Here is a 19,041-nt window from a genome sequence, read left to right on the forward strand (position 1 = left end):
ATGAAAACTACGATGAACGTATCCCTGGATAATTCCACCAAAAATTTTCAACACTGTTCTAAATTACAGCTGTAAGAGAAGCCTGACAGACATACTGTTGATTGCTGTAATACGTGAAGCCGACAAAAGGGAGCTGATTGCCCACAAAGGCCTTCGGTATGGGAAAGGTCTCCTCCTCTCCCCGGTCTTCTTCGATGTCATCAAAATTACTGGTGTCTATATCACTGCTGAGTTCAGGCACCACAGGGGCAGCGGCTAAAAGAAAAAAGATTAATGCCACTTTTACACAGCCAAAAGCAATAAGGCACAAGATTACCACCAAAGAGTTACAGACTCACAAAGGTGACTTATCTGATCCAAACCCAAAGAGATTGCAATCTCTGAATTTCAGTGTAGTAATTTGTTTATCGGATTAAAAATTGCTCTGAAAAATAATTTTTCCATTATGTCTAAAGATCTGCAGTGTCCTTTGCACAAATCCTTTAGCATTACAGACATACTTCAAAGACACCGTTAAAAACAAATGAAAGCAGTTGTCTGGCAGAGTTGATTTATCATTGAATCAACAGAAGCAGTGAACAGCAAAGTGCTGACTTCAGCCCAGAAACCTGTCACACATAAAGCCACTAAAGAACTGAGTGCAGCTGCTGGATTTAGCCCTACGTTTCCAATCACTCTGTGCTGCAGCGTCACTCGCAGCACATTAACATCGGGAGTTCAACTGCCTCCCCGTTCTTGGCCTCAAAGAGGCTGTGGTGCCAATGATTACTCTGAGCAGGAATCACGTTTAGTCTTGGAAAGGATACTGAATGAATGGCTTGTCTGCAAGAATTTCCTGCAACTGTCTGCAGTAGGTCAAATGGAAAACATGATCACTGGCCTCATGATTGAAATAACAGTGTTGCAACTGTTAAATGAAATGGGATTTGTAAAATGCTGATAAAATAGTGAGGAAAAAATTCTTACTCTCTCGGATGTTGTCCCATGTCCATTGGTCATTTTTGAAGAAAGGGTGCCTCTTGATCTCATCTACTCCATTACGGCCGAGCCGAACTTCCCTACGGGGGGGGAGAGGTGTTCGCATTTTAACAGCTCAATAGACTCCAGGACCATGGAACGCCATTTATACATGCTAGATTATTTCAATGCAGTGGATGCCAAAGCAAGCAAAACATTTATTGATTTCCAACCTGTCAGTCAAGAAAGCACAAATGAGATTTTTGGCATCGTTGGAAATGTCACTGTCATCCGGGAAGGTCAGGGCATTCTTGTGGTTCATGATTTTACTGTAAGTCCCCACCAATGAGTCTGCGTAGAAAGGCGTATCGCCTGTGCACAAGAGAGTCAAAAATTAAGAGTGATAATTTCAGTTACACGACACTGACCTATTTTGTGGTGAATAGTGGGTTTATTACAAAACAGCCGGAAAAAAACACTCACCAACAAGCATCTCATAAAGAAACACTCCTACTGACCACCAGTCACACTCTCTGCCATAGTTGCCATTTCCTCCTTGGGATTTGAGTACCTCAGGCGAAATGTAGTCTGGAGTTCCAACTGCTGTGTCACATTGTACCATCCCATCCTGACGGGGAAAAAATATCAAAAACATTTAAATATATCACTGAAAAAAAACCATAATGATATCCAAGAAATTCAATAAAAACTGAATTTAGTTGTTTTTTTAAGAGAATGAAAATGATACCTCATTCATCTTCATGCACGTTCCAAAGTCTGCAAGTTTTAAGTGACCTGCTTTGTCGAGCAACATATTATCAGGTTTTACATCTCTGTTGAAACAAAAACGAAAACAGTTAGCAAAAATGACTGAGCAGCAGCACATTCAAGTCAAACATTTGTTATCGGCAACCATAAACAAAGACCACTTACAATGCAATAGAAGGTTTTTGTAGATTATTACACAATTCCCTTAAAGAAGTGTGTTGTGTTTGATTGGTACTGGTTTACTTCACAACATTTAATTAAACATGCATCTTTGTTGTCATAGAACAAAATAGGAGATAGGATCAAAATGTTTGTGGTGGCCATCACCTGTGAATGAAGCCCATGGAGTGGATTCCATCCAGCGCTAACACCACCTCCGCTGTATAAAAGCGGGCCCACTTCTCTGGGACGTCATAGTTGCTCATCAAGTTAACCAGATCCCCACCAGGCATGTATTCCATCACCATGTAGAGGTAGCGGTCATCTTGGAATGCGAAAAAGAGCTGAAAGAATATTTTAAAAAAAGTAAACTATTACAAACCAAACATAATGTGATATCAAAGTAAATTAATATCTGACATTTTACATCTTCACCATCTGTAATATTAAATTGGAGCTTACCTGCACAACCCATGGACTGTTGGCAAAAGCCATGATGTCTCTCTCTTCCCAGAAGAAAGCAGAGTCTGACCTTTTGATCATCTCAAACTTGCTCAGCAGCTTCATGGCGTATACTTTACGTGTGGATTTGTGTCTTACCTAAAAAAAAAACAGAAAAAAAAAACAAGCAAATGAAAGTTGGGCATTCACACAAGTTCCTTACCTTTAATATAAGATAATAAAACGGTAAATTCTTACCAATTGAACCTCTCCAAATGCACCTCTTCCAATAACTTTAACCACCTCATAGTCCTCTGCTTTCATTCGTAGATCACGGATTTTACTAATTGTTTTTTTATCTGGTATGGAAAAAATAATGATGGATCAACAATTAACAGGTTTGCACATTTTCTGCAAGTTCAAGTGGGTAAATGCAACTTTTAAAGAACAAACTTACTGAATGACTTAAATTGCTAAGCAAGTTAAGCCCAAGTAAAATATTACTTTGTCAACGTACGTTTGTATTTATTGTCCCTGGAGTGTGACTCAACTGCTGTTAGACTTATTGCTGTAAAGTTTTATCAAACCTTACTGCAATAAGGTTTGCAGTTACTGCCAGTTACTATGTTACTGGCAGTTGTTACTGTTTAAGATTTTAAAAGTGCCAATAGTGCTACTAAGTAAAAAGACACATTTTTTCTAAATGATGAACCTAAATTTAAGACAAAATATCTGCAGGTAAGACTTTTTAAAAGACCTAAAATTGAACAATTGACTTAAAGACTAATTTTGACTTTTTAAAATCCCCCAGAAATTTTTATATACTCCACATCGTAGAGTAAATCAATTCTGAAATTCATGGAAAAAAAAACTCAGTAATTCTAAAGTTGCAGAAATTCAACAGCAAAATTAGTCATCGACTTAATGCCGTAAAGAATCTGTTTTAACAATCGCATATCCTTTGAGAGTCATGGAAAATCTGGATTTTGAACGCAAGCAAAATTGTTGGCAAACCAACCAGAAAAAAAGCTGAGAGTGTTTAGGGAAAGTTTGTTGCCTATTGAGAGTTGGCCTCTGCCCAGTGTAATAATTCCAGCTCCCCAGAGAAGCATTGCATCCACCATTATGCCAAATTTGGTCAAAGCTGCATTAGGGGGACAATTTTCAATTCAACTGGCACCGGAGTGCATGGAAACGCAGCATGTGAGGTCATCAAAGTTCAACTGATACGAAAATAAAGTAGTACGCTATTATGACAATTATTGTGCATTGTTCAAATATAGGATTTTATATTTGTTGTAAATGTGTAAATTTGATTGTGTTTGCTAGATTCAGCCTTTGTTCAGTATTTCTCTGCACAAACACAATGGAGTAATCATTTGATTTAACTTTGGCGTAAAGCAAAATGAATTGAGAGAATTTGGAGTAAAGAATGCTTCAGGCAACTCGAGCCACTGAAGTCCAAGGACTCTGCAGATAATCCATTAGTCCAAATCCATCAATGCTTTGCACAAAAAGACGAGACGAGGAATAACTGAGGTGATGCGAAATGGCAGGTACTCTTTTGGTTAACCACTTTTTTTTCTCTTTCTAAAACCAAAATAACAGATTCCGCACAACCAGGGGCAACATGCTGAGTTATATCAGAAGAAGGATGAGAGGGAGTATTTCTTGTTTTCATTAAATTATAGGTTAACTGGATGTTATTCAGGAAATTAAAGACGTACAAGGCCAAGTTACAACATCACTGCCCTGCCCCCACTTCAGAATAGCTGGCTTTATAAAACTACTTCACTGTAATACACTGTAATATGATAGTTGGCATTTCCAAGAAAAATCCTTACTGAGAATCAAGTTTTTTTTTAAAAAAGAAAGAAAAACAAAAACAGTCTTGGACTAATATTTACATGACATCTAAATTTAAATTGAGGGGGTTTCGAGGTTTGAGAGCAGTGAGGAAAAAGAAACCAACCTTGATATACATCATGCGGGTCACCGGTCATTTATGAAAGCCCCTTTGTTGGGGACACTAAGCAGTAGACACCTATTGTGTCCAAGCATACATACTGACAGACACAAAAACAGCTTTCTTTGCAGCGCTGCATATAAACCTCCCTAACAGGCAGACTATGAACACAAATGGGACACCCCGTATAAAACGGGTACATGAGAGCGAAAGCTATGGTCCAAGATACTTACATCTATTCAAGAAGTTGTCAATGCTCTTGTTTTTCCTAAGGGCAGGGAAGTCGAGGTCGTATACAAGCGCGTCCAAGCCATCCTGGAGGAAGAGGAACAGAGCTTAGACGAGGCAAATCCCAACAGTTTTATTTATTTTTTATGTACAAGATATACATGTTTTCCATTTACGTAAAACTATTAATGCTAAAAAAGCATGAAAAAAAAATATGTGTAGCCCAACGATCCATGTTCATTTGAGGAAAATGTAGTTTATTTCCACACACACATGCATTGTGATGAAGTCAAATGCTGATAGAGTAGCTAACATCAACCACTTAAGCATATTTTTTTTTTGAGGAGGGGGGGGGGTGTAAAGAAAAACCCTTTAAAAACTTTCAACCCTGTTTTAATAAGAAATTATGACATATTGTGGACAACCAAACAGAAAAACACATTTGCTATGAGAAAAAGATAAAAATAATTAGTTATATTCTGACTGTAGGCCATTCTGAATCTTTAATATTTTCTACTTAGATTTATTTTTTACTGGTTTGAACTTAATCTGATTTCGAAAAACTTTATTTTTCTAACATTAGAAACCTTTAGGTGAAAACTGAAAGGCATTGCTCAGTCTTGACAAAACCTCCAGTTCCACATGAAGAAAACCAACCCCAGAGCATGACTCTACCACCACCATATTTCACTATGAATATTGACTTCTTCTGGTGATATGAAGTGTTGTGCCACGGTTGGTGAAATCCTGTAGATTTCCTCCCTGAGTAGTTTCAGTCTCATTTTGGAGAATTGACCCCTCTCTGTTCCTTGTAATCCTACCTCACTGGAGCAACTGAATTTTATTCCAGGTTAGTGAGAGTCACAACAACTGCTGTCAGGTAAGAACTCAAAAAGATCTAATGCTTAAACTTGAATTCCCATATTGCTTCAAAACATTTACCATTATACATATTTATGCAAATATTGTTTATTTTGTTTCTTTTGATCCGAGTGCTTTTTACTTGAATTGCATCACACCACATCATGTGAAAAATGTTACAGCTATCAGTAATTTTTTTACATCACATAAATATCTAATCTAAACATGCACCTTTGAGAGTACTTGTGTATCATTATAGAAGTTATAATAAAGGCTGACCTGTTCTACTGTTTTCAACTGCCAACACACACAGTAAACACAGACTGTGGACTCCCTCTAAGAAAACCAAAGGCTTTTAAATTATGCTTGAAATTATGCTTCAAAAATATATTCTTCCTGCAAACATATCCACTCACAACCTTGCCCAACACAAAATATGACAAAATGTGTCAATTCTAGGCCTGTCACGATAATAAATTTTGCTGAGCGATTAATTGTCTCAAAAATTATTGCGATAAACAATATTGTTTGAAGATCTTTTTACACCGATTTAATGGAGATAATGTAATATTGCATCTGATTTCCTGCCAAAGATAGATACACAATATTTTCAAAAGAACACTTAACACTGGAACTGATAAACGAAATAAACAAAACAACCAAAAACAATAACAAAATATATACTCAGTCTCCATTAACAAAAAATGTACTTGTATTAAAAACCAAACAACATAAAGCCAAAGTGGAAATAAATAAATTCAACCAAAAGAGTGCAGATTATGAAGTCTGTATACCATATTGCACCTTCAGTAATCATTAGTTTTAAATAGAGACAATAGAGACAATGGGAACATCTGACTACCTGATGCAACAGTTCACACTACACAATTTTTTTTGCCCCGATTTTCCCCTTACGACAATCTTAGCACTTTGTTTGTTCTAAGATTGTCACTTGCGATTTTGTAACCGATCATCTTGTAGTGTGTGGTGTGTTACGGTAGATCGCTGTGGCTGCTCCAATCTAAATCAGGGGTTTTCCCCAAATGGGAGCGTTAACGCAGACTGTTGAATGTCACAGGTAACCAATCAGAAAGCCTGGATTCCCCTCCATGCTTTCTGAGGGGAAATTACGGAGAGGAATCCCAAACAGCTGACACGGCGCAACCCGAAGTCCAGCAGACATTGGAGATAATATGTGGAAACAACATTAATGTTTATTGAACATTTCATGCAAAGAATATAAAAATGACAAGGGGAGGAGTTGGAGCGAAACTGTTACTGCAGTTGATAAACCAGGTAACTTTTCAGCTGTTCGTTAACGTGACATAAATAGGTTATAATGATTTTCATTCAGTCAGGACGTTACACTGACACTAGAGCCACATGCATTGCAGGTAGATTGTAGTAAAGCAGTAATTAATGCCTGGTTTTAAAATTAGTTAACCAAACTTGTAGCCATTATTTGGTGCCCATTGTTGGACACCACACGGCACGATTGAACCTGATCGAACCGTTATACCTAGGATTTCTGTCGGCTAATGTGTGATCTCTCAGATTTTTAAAATGGGCCGACAATCGGCCGACCGCTCTAAGATCGTGTGGTGTGCGCTGGGCATTACACTAAGGAAATGAGGAAGGGAGGGTCAGTGGAGAGCACCAGAGGTGAATCTTTTTTCATTCAGTGTCATCAACAGAAAGAGAAAAAGGCCAGTCAAGTTCTTCCGCACTCATCCATGTCTATTTTAGCCTTGCTTTATGCACTGGAGTGAAGTCACAATAGAGCAGGAAAGGGCAATCTATAAAATGCATCCACAAAGTTGGGTGCATTAGATGATCTAAAAGGCCTTGTTGTGCTGTAGAATTGAGAGTTACTTTCACTGGCACTAAGGAGCTAAGCCAACCTCACAAAAACAGCCATGCACCATAAACCCCGTTATGCCAAACTTTACACCTAACACAATGTGGTCTGGCAAGTGGTGTTCTTCTGGTAGCTGCCAAACAGAAAGGAGTCATTCGTCACTCCAGAGAATACAGGTATACTAGTCTTTAGTTCCAGTGGACGTTTGCTTTGAACAACTGCATTGAACTTGTTGATGTAAGGCCTTAAAGCAGCTGCATGACCATAAAAAATCGTTGCATGAGGTTCTCTAAACTACCGGTAATCTGAAAGGCACATGAAAATTGGATGTCTACAGCCATGGATTCTGCAGAACGTTGGCTAGCTCTACACACAGAGTTGATGTTCCCAGTCTCTTCCATTTTCTTGTAATACCACTAACAGTTGACAGTGGAATATTTAGTAGAGAAGAAATGTAGCTGCTGGACTTTACTGCGCAGGTTGCATCCTATGATGGAACCACGTTGGAATTCAGTGAGATGTGGAGAGAGATGCATTTTTTTGCAAATGTTTGTAGAAGCAGTTTGCATTCTTAGGAGTGAATTTGACACTTGTGGAAATGGAAGCGACTGGAACATGAATGTGTTATTTTAGGAAGGGCGAGTAAAAGTTTGGCAATATAGTTTATCCATTAAATGAAAATAGTTGAACAGATTAATGGATACTAAGAAACCATTTAAATTTATGTGTGAGATCCACTTCTGGAACTCAAAAAGTTTTAGACGGCGGGCTGATGCTGTCTTGGCCTGGCAAGAGACTAAGTACCACTGGAAAGGTTTAACCTAATCTGCCATAATCCACAGTGGTTCCAACAAAACAGCCGTATAAACATTTCCAACATGTGCAGTAGCATGCTGTTCACATAGCAGGTGAAGTAGAAGCAAAAGGAGTATTGGAGATATCACACGTCAGCTTAGTGTATTCTAAAGTTGACCAGTAAACATGTCTAAGGAACTACTTATTTTTAAGTGTTTATTTGATGACACAAATCTCCAAGTACAGTGCTAACAGAATCAATTGAGTCATGCCAGCATCGTGAATAGGTCAGTAACATGTTTCATTTTGTATCTATGTACAAAGTAATAATGACACATGGTGAATCAGCAGCTCAGGCCAGCAGAGGAATCCTCTTATCCAACTTTGCTCCTTCTACTCAACGGTGGAGGTCACGGCCACACCCCTCACTGAGAGACATAACACCAATAGTGCCCTACAGGAAGGGTGGAAACAGGGAAAAGGCAGGTAGGAGGGGCAAGAGGAGAATTGGGAGGTAGAGAGCGGCTGGTGGGAAGAACAAAAGCAACTTACTCATTTGAGAAGTTAATGAGCGCAATAAAAAAAATAAAAAATAACACTGAAATCTCTGTGATTTCAGAAAATCTCCAAGGTCTTTGCATAAAAGCGACCAGCAACAGGGACTAAGGGATGTTGCTGTCCATATGGAAGCCAGCCAGCCTACTCTGAAGGGAAAAAAAGAACTAAAGAACAAAGTCTCTTTTGGGACCCTAATCACAAGGCTCTGAGCGCGGCATTGCACGTTTGCATAACTTCCTGCCACAGAGAACTCTGGACAGCCACAGCAGCATTCCTCAACAGGACTGTACACGTCAGAGAGCTATTTTAGGTATGTGGCCAAACAAGTTCTCAACAAAAAGTAAGGAAGACACAGAAAAAGTCCATCCCCAGTACACTCACTGAATAGAGCATGTTTTCAATAAACACAAGTGTATACCACCATGATGGAAGGGAGAAGGGAGTGGAGGGCTGGCACGAAGTGGGCTGGTCCAATAGGAAAGCAAGGACAGGGAAGCGAGGTCAGAATCGACAACGATGACTAAGATGATTTGAATTAAAACCCAGAGTGAAATAGGAGTTATTATACTGCAAGTGAAAAATTTTACTGTGACGTTAACAACAGAACTGCTAACCTGTTATTGACGAGAACTTACAATAAAAAAAGAACACAATAGACAACACTGCCTGCAGATGGAATGCAATTCAGCATGCAGGACTTTAACCCACAACAAAAAGAACACTATTTGACTATTATGAGTTTAAGTGGACAGGATAGGCTGGATTTTGGCTCCAAACAAATATGTGTAAATTATTTATTTTTTTTTTACATTATTTTGGCATTTTTTGCTTTGCAAAAATGCTCATACTTTACAGGCACTGAATGTGTGCTTGCGGCTCTTTCCAAAGGATGAATTTGTGTATCGCTTTTTGAAAACTCAGGATAAGATGGCAGAAAGACAAAGAGAAGCATCCTTCCTGTAAGGAATAATTGATGCATGCTTAGCACTAAACATCTCACAGCAAACAGTACCATGTCATGCCAGTTAAAAAAACAAACAAACAAAAAACCAAGAAAAGTGAGCAGCACCTGAGGCAACATTTAGTGAACACTGAACGGTACAACCAGTGATGTGTGAGGATGCTTTGGATTCTAAGAAAGATCAAAGCATATACGGTGGAAGACTTTTTGGTATGATGTCCACTCTGCAACACAACACAACTGTACAACCACCTGAAACCTAAAGATGAAATGAATACACAAATACAAATTTATTGGAATTTTGCATGTTTGCCACAATTAAAATTATTATATTTTCAGTAACTGCTCACAAAACAAGCAAACTGACATGAATAATAATTTTGTCTTGTTTACTATTCGTCCTAGAAATGAACATCCAGATCTCAATGACTACTTTTCTTTAAAATTAATTTTGTAATTTAATTAGTTTAAACTGTATTACATTTAGTCATTCATTTCCAATTTGCTATGGAGTTTCTAAATTGTTGAAGTTACTACTACTGTTCATGTGCCCAGCTGTGGCAGACAGGAAGAGATGTGTGCTTCTTTTTGCACTGAAGAGCTCGTACCTTGTGTCAACTTAAAGATACCAATATAGCAAAGTTTTATTCAACATACATTGTTATAAATGAAAATTCACACATTTTAATTCACACATAGGATTCAGTCATTGACAGTATGAAATTTACTGAGATGGATTAGATGAATAAGTGCACTGCAGGTTTGAAAAATCCGAGATTTTTTTTCTGCGCAATGTCTTTAAAAACATGCATAGTTGTACTAAATCTACAACTATGCATCAGAAAAATCAAGAGTGCAGCAGAAATGCATACAGAATTTATAAATCAGTTACCTAAACTCTGAAAGCATTTTGGAACATTTTTAGTCTATTTACTGAGATTATATCTTTAAAAATTGACAGACGACCTTTTTAGAAATGGTAAAGTTAGAAATGCACCAATCAGCTTTTTCTTAGCCAATACCAGTTGGGCCAATTTCTAAGTTCTAAAACAAAAGAGTAAAAAAAAATAAATTTTCAACAGGTTCTTTGATAGAAAAAGTAGTTTTGAATAGAAAATACAATAACAAGATTATCCTAATTTATGCAATAAAGCACATGTCCCTAATCTTTGTCTGACTTTTAAAAGGTTCAGAAAAGCAGCACAAAATATATGTTGTTGGACTAATACAAAAGGAACATGATCTTAACTTTGTTTCATTTAATGGATTGAAGACGTAAACTAAAACATGATTGATTGGCATTTAACCAGAATGGCATCAGGAATGTCTTACTTGTGCTAGCTGATGAATTCCGATTTGAATTTGATTGATGTATCACCAGTTAAAATCAGTCATTTACACAGCGCAACAACTGGCAGCAGGCACAAACAGATTCAAATTACGATCTAGTTTTGTTAAACAAAATAATGTTGTAAATATGTTATAAAAGTAAAAATACATGGCTTTTTAGTTTCTCGTTATACCTATTCCTATACTGCAGCACATAACCAAAGGTGCCACAACCTTTTTAAACATCATGGAAATCAATCTAATCACAATATTAAAAAGGACCAACAAGAAAAAAATGCCAAACTACTCAAAAAAAATAAAAAAGTACATTGGTGGTTGTCATTAAATAGGGCAATTATTCCTTCTGTTCCTAACCTTTTTGGGGAGAAAAACTCACACAAGCACTTTTCCAGGCATTAAGGTCTGAGCTGAAATTTCCATGCAAGACCAAGCCACATCATTCCCTTCAACATGCCAACATAAGGCATGTGAATTGGCCCAACTTCTTGTTTCCTTTTCTGCCACTTCATCAACACAATAAGCTTGCCACACGTGACCAATTGTGCAGACAGCCATTCAGCTGGCCATGCAAATAAAGGCAGTTCCACTGTAGGCTGAGCCCGTGTAAACACAAATGTGTTCACACAGCCCAGCGAAGCCATTCAAAGCATAAAATACCAGACCACTTCCTTACTGCTTACTCCCAAGCAGTCTGACAGAAACAAACATTTAAATGTACTCCCCTGGCAAGACTTTGCACTGGAGTTGTTTTACCTTCTTCACTTTGTTGAAACCAAGTTTACATTTTGCTGCCGAGCATTATATGTACCGACAGGAAATCCCACTTACCTAGAAAGATGCTTATCTAACTACTACAGTGGATAAATGGCAGTGACAGTGAACCCAGGGATTGCAAAACTAGGACATTTCTTTTTCCTACAAAGTCCAAGTGAGCAAAACTTCCCTGTCACGAATGCTTTCATGTGAAAATGTTTCAGTGGTGCAGCACATCAACGTTTTCACCCAGTGAGCTCAATTTTCTACCGAAACTCCGCTGTCCATTCCAGTATTTGTGATCTTGCCCAGACAAATAACTTGTGTATTTAACATCAGCACAGTACAGCCAGGACACAGGTCAAGAGCTTTCTGTACAAATAAGAAAGGCAACTTCAGAGACAAAAACAAAAAGTAAGACTGTGATAGGATGAAAAGTAAAACCAGGACAGTTTAGAGAAGAAAATATAATTTTAATCAGCATTCCTGAACATAATCAGTCAGTCTGGGGAATGTGGAGCTACAAATAGCTCGGTCAGTTGTTGTTCCCTTAACTGAATGGCAGAGAGCAGTTTACGACTGTGAACTTTCCTGCAACAGAAACAGGTCCCTGCTGACCTTAATTTAATCATAAAGATGTTCTTGGTTGTTTGTCTGTTTTTAAGCTGACAAACAAATGGCATCCACAATTAAGCTTGTGGATGTCAGTCAAAATTTAAGATAAATGAATACAATGTAAGTGCATGTTGATAAATCATTTCATTGAAAATATCAGATTTTTGAAAATACAATCACTTTTACCCAAAGTCATAAAATGAGATTCTAATCCTGGGTTTTGACCTTGACCATAGTTGATATTTCAAATAACTGTTTGAATGTGTAAGAGTGTAAAGTATTCACAATAGTTTAGGTTTGATCAATAATAATGTGTGTGTCATGGCAACAAGATAAAAATGTGACATTAATTAAAAAGAGATTAAAACAATAAATCCATCTGGTTCTACAAAAAATATTAATATTCAGCGAATGAATTAAAAAGATTTATGTGATGGTACTGCATTATAATCAGTTTTTTAGACTAACTTTGCAATAAACTTCACAAGGGACTAATCCAATCCATTGGGTTAGTCCCAGGTGTGGATAAGAGGGGTGAGGAGGGTTAGGTAAATTTAAAACAAAACCACTCTGCACTCAAAAGTATGAATATTACATCACTAAATTAAATAAGGAACCCGTCTTATTCACATTCCTATGCCTGAAAAAAATTCTAAACAAAACATATTTCTTTTAATGTTTAGCTGTATCACACCTGTAAATATAAAAAAAGAGAGAAAGAAACACCTATTAGACAGTAATAACATTCAACATAAAAAGCATTTCCCCGTTGACATTCAATCAACACCACCACAAGCTAAGTAAGAGAACTGACAACACTGCATTTTGTCCCTGTCAAAACTGTGCATATCTGCCAGTGAACTCAGGCACTGTTGCACTATCTGTGTGGACACCACCTTAAGGGTTAGGGCTGTCTATTAAAGGCAAAGGTTGCAGAGACAAGGAAGGCATTCAGCATGAGTAAGACATGTCAGGCCTTAACAGAACATCAATGGAGGAAAATTTGGAGATATGCCATAGACGCGTTTCAAAAAAAAAAACTTTAAGCAACAAGTATTTGTTTTTAAAAATCTACAGTTGAACTGTGATATGTTGTATAACTGAATTTACTCACAAAAACTGATCAGTGTTGATATGAGACCTTAAAGACCTAGTTCAAGACAACACATGAACTCCAAAAAACTAATTCTAGCTGAACTTTCTTGCCCAGTAACTATGAACTGAACAAATGTAAGTGCAGATGATTTGGACCAATTTCAGCTTCTATTCATCATTTCCAATCCTTTCAACCCAACATATACATGCAGCGCTCAGACGATAAAATTTCCTTGCCTTGCTGTTTCCTGTAATTATTCCTTTTGCAAAATTAAAGTCCAAATCAGAGATTGGAGGAGGATAAACACAGACTGGCTAAAAAGCTGAAAAGTGCCAAAGTAGCAACAGAGACAGAGCCAGGAAGCATGCAGACATGTGAAAAAGAGGCCAAGTCAGTTAAATGACTTTGAACACAAAACTAGCAGCATAAAATTAAAAGATGAAATAAAATTCAGGTCATGTTGTCTAAATTCATACGTAGAAATGTAAATGTCCTGTTTGCCCTGCAGGGGAAAAAAAGCAAAAAAACCAAAGAAATACATCCTCTGTGCACACTGCAGAGCCTGGAATAATTTACCATTGAACAAAACTACTCGACTTACAAGAAAATTATTCAAATTTTACTTTTTCATATAAATTAGTCTTGAAAGCAGTGAGTTTCTGAGTCTCCAAACAGACCAAACAGACTGAAGGGCTTGAACCTTGGACAGAGGTACTCTTCATCACAAGGAGGATTCATTTAAACAACAAAGATAAGAGAAGAGGGTCAGAGAATACGAGACGTATCTTATCCTAAAGCTGGGCAGTGTGTAGAGGCTGGATATATTTACACTAAATACACTGAGCTTGTAAGAAAAGTACAATTCCAACATCAAGACACTTCAAACAAAATGCATGAGCAAGAAAATAATGATAGCCAGCACAAGGCCAGAGCTGTGCAATCTGATAAAACCCATTACTCACAGCCAAGCTCTCTGGCTGCTTTATGAGTAAAACGTCCTGATTCACAGCCCTCGGAAACACGAGTCTTTACCCTTCAGTCCACATAATTTTGGTTTATGGGAGAAAAGCAGAGCCCACACCCTGCCACCTCAGAGCTGCCTGCCTGTTCTCAACGCTCACTCTCTCTCCAGAACGGCTTTGGGACACACTGGGAACTCCAGACCAGTCAAAGACAAGAGGTTATTTGATTAGTATGGAATTTTATTAAGCCGTGGGTGGAGTTGCATGGTAGCAGTAAGGGAGCCTCTACAAGAAAAAAAAAAAAAAAAAAAAAAAGACCACCATTCATTGATCAGGGGTGAGAACGCTAGAAAAAAAAAAAACTGCGATAAACGGCCCCCTTGTGTGGGGCTTTGCAGTAGGAACAGTGGCCACAAGTTTTTCCTGTTAAGTATGCGGAGCCTGTGGAGTTTTGGGTGAGTTTAATAGTCTTTCTGAAACATGATGGGAGGTCAAACAAAATATGCACGTTTTCGTTTAAAGACCGTTATCTAAAGCCACCTATTCATAACACAAACACTGCAACTTGAGCAAGTGGGTGGGGTTTTAGTGTGAACCCCCATTTTCCCAACGGACACCGTTCTTGATGTTCTTTTGCTTGGTAAGTAGTCTGCCAACTCCTTCATCCTTGTCATAACAGAAACATTCTTTACTTTCTTCTTTATTAAGCCTTTAAATACTTTAGGGAAGCATAGAAGATTATATTATGGCTTTGTAAGCTTTGATCATGTAAAAATGTTCAAGTTAAATGGAGTCACAACTGATAATGTAATTTAAACACACTGCTACCTTGTCTGACGTAATGGGAAAAACAAAAGAAATTAGGCTAGGTGTCAAGAGAAGAAATGATCCTTCATTAGAATTTCCACACGCCTCAATGTGCCATGTTTGTCTGTTCAAACAATTACACAAAGCCATAAACATCATGGGAATTTTCAGACCTTTAAGGAAGAAAACAAGTTCTGTATTCCAAAGATGAAAGTGTCAAAAACCAAACACCTTGGGCAGATCCTGGTTGAAGCTAATCAAAGTGAATTAAGTTCTACAATGACGTGGACTGAAGGGTCACTCAGTGAAGAAGCAACAATTAGTCCAAAAGTAATAATTCACAGTTAGTACTGTAAATTACTTTACAGTTTCCAAATGCACTCAACGATAAATACCTTAATTTAAAATACATCTCTTGGAGTCTGATGGAATTACAGTTGACGTATTTGGCCATATAAGGTTGTGTTACAGTGGAAGGAAAAGGAAGAGTGCAAGCATGAGAATACCAAGTTAATGTTGGAAGTGGCACCACAACGTTAATGGCTTGTTTTGCAGCAGGAGGGATTGGTACACTTCTTAAAATGTTTGGCATCATGATGAGAGAACCTTATAAATATTTCTATATATTCGGCAGGAAATAAGAGCTTGGACAAAAAGTCTTCAAGATGGTCAATGACACAAAACATAGCACTGATTAATATTTCTGGCATTTAGCGAACAGAGATGATTTTGATAAAACAATTGGACATAGAAGGGAGTATCCGAAAGTAACAAAAACGGTGTATTTTTACAGTGTACTTAAACATCTGATTTCAGTTTGGTATGAATTGACTACAGTAATACTATTGTAAAACAGACACGCCTATAGTACTTAATTCACTGAAAATTCTGATTTATTTATTTTCTCCTTCCAAAACCAGAATTCCAGCATGAATCGTTTGATACTCTGGGTAAGTTTTGTCCCCTCCACCTAATTAGCTACCAGAATACCAACAAATATATGAGCAGAAACACTCCCATGAGTCACATCACTGTGAAAACACATAGTAAACTGGCATATTTGTGAAATCAACGGTCGTGTGACAACAAGATTTCCTTTGGCGTTCACTCTACAATGAGTAAAAGAGAGTTCCCAAGTTTGCTGTCATAAAAACCAAAGGAGTGCTGGAGGGATTAGCACGTGGCAACAGCTGCCTTCCACAAATAGAAGAGTTGTCACCCAGATGTCAGGAAATAGTCAGGTACACCTACTGATGCAGGAAGCCTGAAGGTTATAACAGGCTTAAAGTTGGTTCATTGCTTTACATCACGCTAAGGTAAGGATATTCAGACAAAATATTTCTTTCATAATGATCAAAAAACATTAAGAACTCATTACCTATAGACAACATTACTATCTCTGACATAATTGACATAAAACCTATATTATTTCAAGTTGCTGAACCAAAAACACTTAACAATGCTATCAAAACAAAGAAATAATACAACAGTTTAACAATAACAATCCTGGGGCATGCTGTGGTGGTGTAGGGGATAGCGCGACCCACATTTGGAGGCCTTGAGTCCTTGACGCAGCCGTCGCGGGTTCGATTCCCGGACCCGGCGACATTTGCCGCATATCTTCCCCCCTTTCTCTCCCCCTTTCCTGTCAGCCTACTGTCATATAAGGGACACTACAGCCCACAAAAAGACCCCCTGGTGGGAAGAAAAAAATAAATAAAAACAATAACAATCATGATTATTTCTGCAGTTTGACCAGATACACTGAAGCCCATCCCAAATAAAGAGGACTCCTGATTTGTTTCCCAAAAACAAACACTTAAATAGGTACAATTACAGATGCACCAATTTGAGTTTTCAGAGTGGATATCGATTTCTGGTTTTCTTTATGGCCTGACCTTATGATTCTTATGTTTTCTGCTGAAGACCATTACACAAAAAAAGTACTACATCTCTTTTGATAAAGGTTGTAGCTGTAAGTCAAAAACAAAATAAAACAATTGGAATATTATTTCCCATTATGCACCGCAGCAGCTTGCCCTGACCTCGCTCTGATTTTTAGTCAATTCCAAAACAGCATCAAGAACAAGTGCATGCAGTTGATTTTTGCACTGATGCTTAGAATCCCATTAAAAGTAAATGCTTATGAGAAATGGGATCTAAAACACAAGCATAGTACGGTGTATTACAGTAAGACCGCAACAATTTAAAAACACACCTTGCATGTATATTTCGAAGAATAATACCTATACTATTTTAAAATAAAACATTAAATAACATGAAGCAAGAAAAAGAAAACCCAAAACTCTCCAAGTTGCTTATTTTATGCCTCGTGGAATGTGATTGGATCTTTCTCAGAATCAGTTGGGTGAAATTAAACTTGAGTCTGTAGTTTTCAGCACTATGATTCCAACTTAAAATTCTTGTATGAAAACAGATTTGAACTAATGCAGTGGGTCTAGATTTAACGCAAAATCACGTGTAGATGTCTGAACTCGATCTAGCCTGTGAACAATATAGACATTAATATAAGCATTTTGTAGAGTGACAACTGAGACAATCTGTCGGTCTCGGAAAGAATTTCTGCTCCAAGGAGTAGACTGACCCCGAAGAGCGGTAGCTAACAGGGCTAGCTAACAAGCTACAAACTTACCAGTAGACAATCCGTGTTTATTTCCGACTTGGGGTCTTGTAACATGGCATCGATTTTCTCAAACCGAGCCTCCATGGCGTCTCCTGCGCTCATCTTTGCTGTCAAGTACAGTCCTGAGGGTGGGTTATGAACAAAACAGCTCACTGGCGAGGCAAGAAAGCTGGCTAGCTAGCTAGCGTTAGCCAGTGGTAGCTAGCCAGCCAAACGTCCCTTTCTTCGTCCCTTTCACCGCACCTCAAAGAAAATGCATCGTTGTCCCACAGCTTCCACAGACAATCAAGGCGTTAAGGTGGCACCTACCACTCCACATTTTCCAAGTCGGGGAAGGTGTCCCCCCCCCCTCAGTACAAGTGGCAAACAACTTCAGTGGCAAAGATAAATGCGGCAACAGATTAGACAACCTCCGTAGGATGCCGCTGAGGATAAGGGCTTAAAACGTTCCAAACAAAAGGCAATTATAAGTAAATGCAATGTTCAAAAATAGTTAGAGAGAAGACAAATACAGGCGTGCTCCCATAGCTGTACCAGGTCCCCGCAGAAAGCCACAATCTGACAGCTCAAAAGTAGAAGTGGTGGTGGAAAAACTTCTGCTTCTTCCAAATTTCGAAGTTTAAACACGGAGTCGATATAACGTTTTCAACGGCAGTCCTTCCGCTAGGTCCTCTCAGCTGTCAATGAGTGGCGGCTGTTTCCCCCGTCCGAACTGCAAGAGCTCTCACACTAAATATAAATAGGAATCACGTAATATGTGTTTTAGTTTTCGGAAAACAATCGCATACTGTGCACAATTTTCTCACACAGCTCGGCCAACATGTCCGCCTTCCTGTTCAAACACCCCGGAGGAGCAGCTTCAAAATGTCAAGCACAGCGCGCATGCGCATGAACCGAGGCTCACTGAAAGAACTCGCAGATGCAACACGTTGCAGTCTCAAATGTTTCAATGTACGATTTAAAATTTAATTTAGTAAAAAGTGGACATGATCAAACACGTTTACGTAATTTTTAATATACCAATAGCTTTTACCTCTTCTTCTGGTTCAGATTTCCTATTCTTTCATTTCCTGTTTGTTTCGGTAATTTAAACCATATATGGTTTTCTGGTGAACGGTGGAACAGCACAGCCCAAAACATTAAGGACACTTTCCAGCATATCATCACTTTTGCTCACGTTATCCTAAAATGATAATGTTATTGTTTTTGTTAGATAAAAATAATATTTTTCTTGACTATAGTTTTTGTGGGGTCAGTGATAA

The 19,041-nt window shown here is 38.1% G+C and overlaps 1 protein-coding gene across 2 annotated transcripts in view; it reads right to left on the reverse strand.

Moving 5' to 3' along the window:
- Positions 1 to 18,660, reverse strand: part of rock1 (Rho-associated, coiled-coil containing protein kinase 1) — a 34,688-nt gene extending 16,028 nt beyond the window's left edge. Inside the window, exons 1-11 of one of the 2 annotated variants that reach the window (XM_044134343.1) lie at positions 18,023 to 18,660; positions 17,789 to 17,901; positions 4,525 to 4,606; positions 2,584 to 2,684; positions 2,347 to 2,484; positions 2,053 to 2,228; positions 1,706 to 1,790; positions 1,441 to 1,585; positions 1,191 to 1,329; positions 967 to 1,058; positions 96 to 255 (exon numbers count right to left, since the gene is read on the reverse strand). In XM_044134343.1, the coding sequence (XP_043990278.1) occupies positions 96 to 255; positions 967 to 1,058; positions 1,191 to 1,329; positions 1,441 to 1,585; positions 1,706 to 1,790; positions 2,053 to 2,228; positions 2,347 to 2,484; positions 2,584 to 2,684; positions 4,525 to 4,606; positions 17,789 to 17,881 (1,211 nt within the window). In that variant the 5' untranslated portion in view covers positions 17,882 to 17,901; positions 18,023 to 18,660. Of the gene's footprint in view, positions 1 to 95; positions 256 to 966; positions 1,059 to 1,190; positions 1,330 to 1,440; positions 1,586 to 1,705; positions 1,791 to 2,052; positions 2,229 to 2,346; positions 2,485 to 2,583; positions 2,685 to 4,524; positions 4,607 to 17,788 lie in introns of both variants that reach the window. The other variant, XM_044134344.1, reaches the window with a different exon arrangement.
- Between the last annotated feature and the right edge of the window lie 381 nt (positions 18,661 to 19,041).

The sequence above is a fragment of the Gambusia affinis genome, linkage group LG12, assembly GCF_019740435.1.
Source record: "Gambusia affinis linkage group LG12, SWU_Gaff_1.0, whole genome shotgun sequence".
Lineage (NCBI taxonomy): Eukaryota > Metazoa > Chordata > Actinopteri > Cyprinodontiformes > Poeciliidae > Gambusia > Gambusia affinis.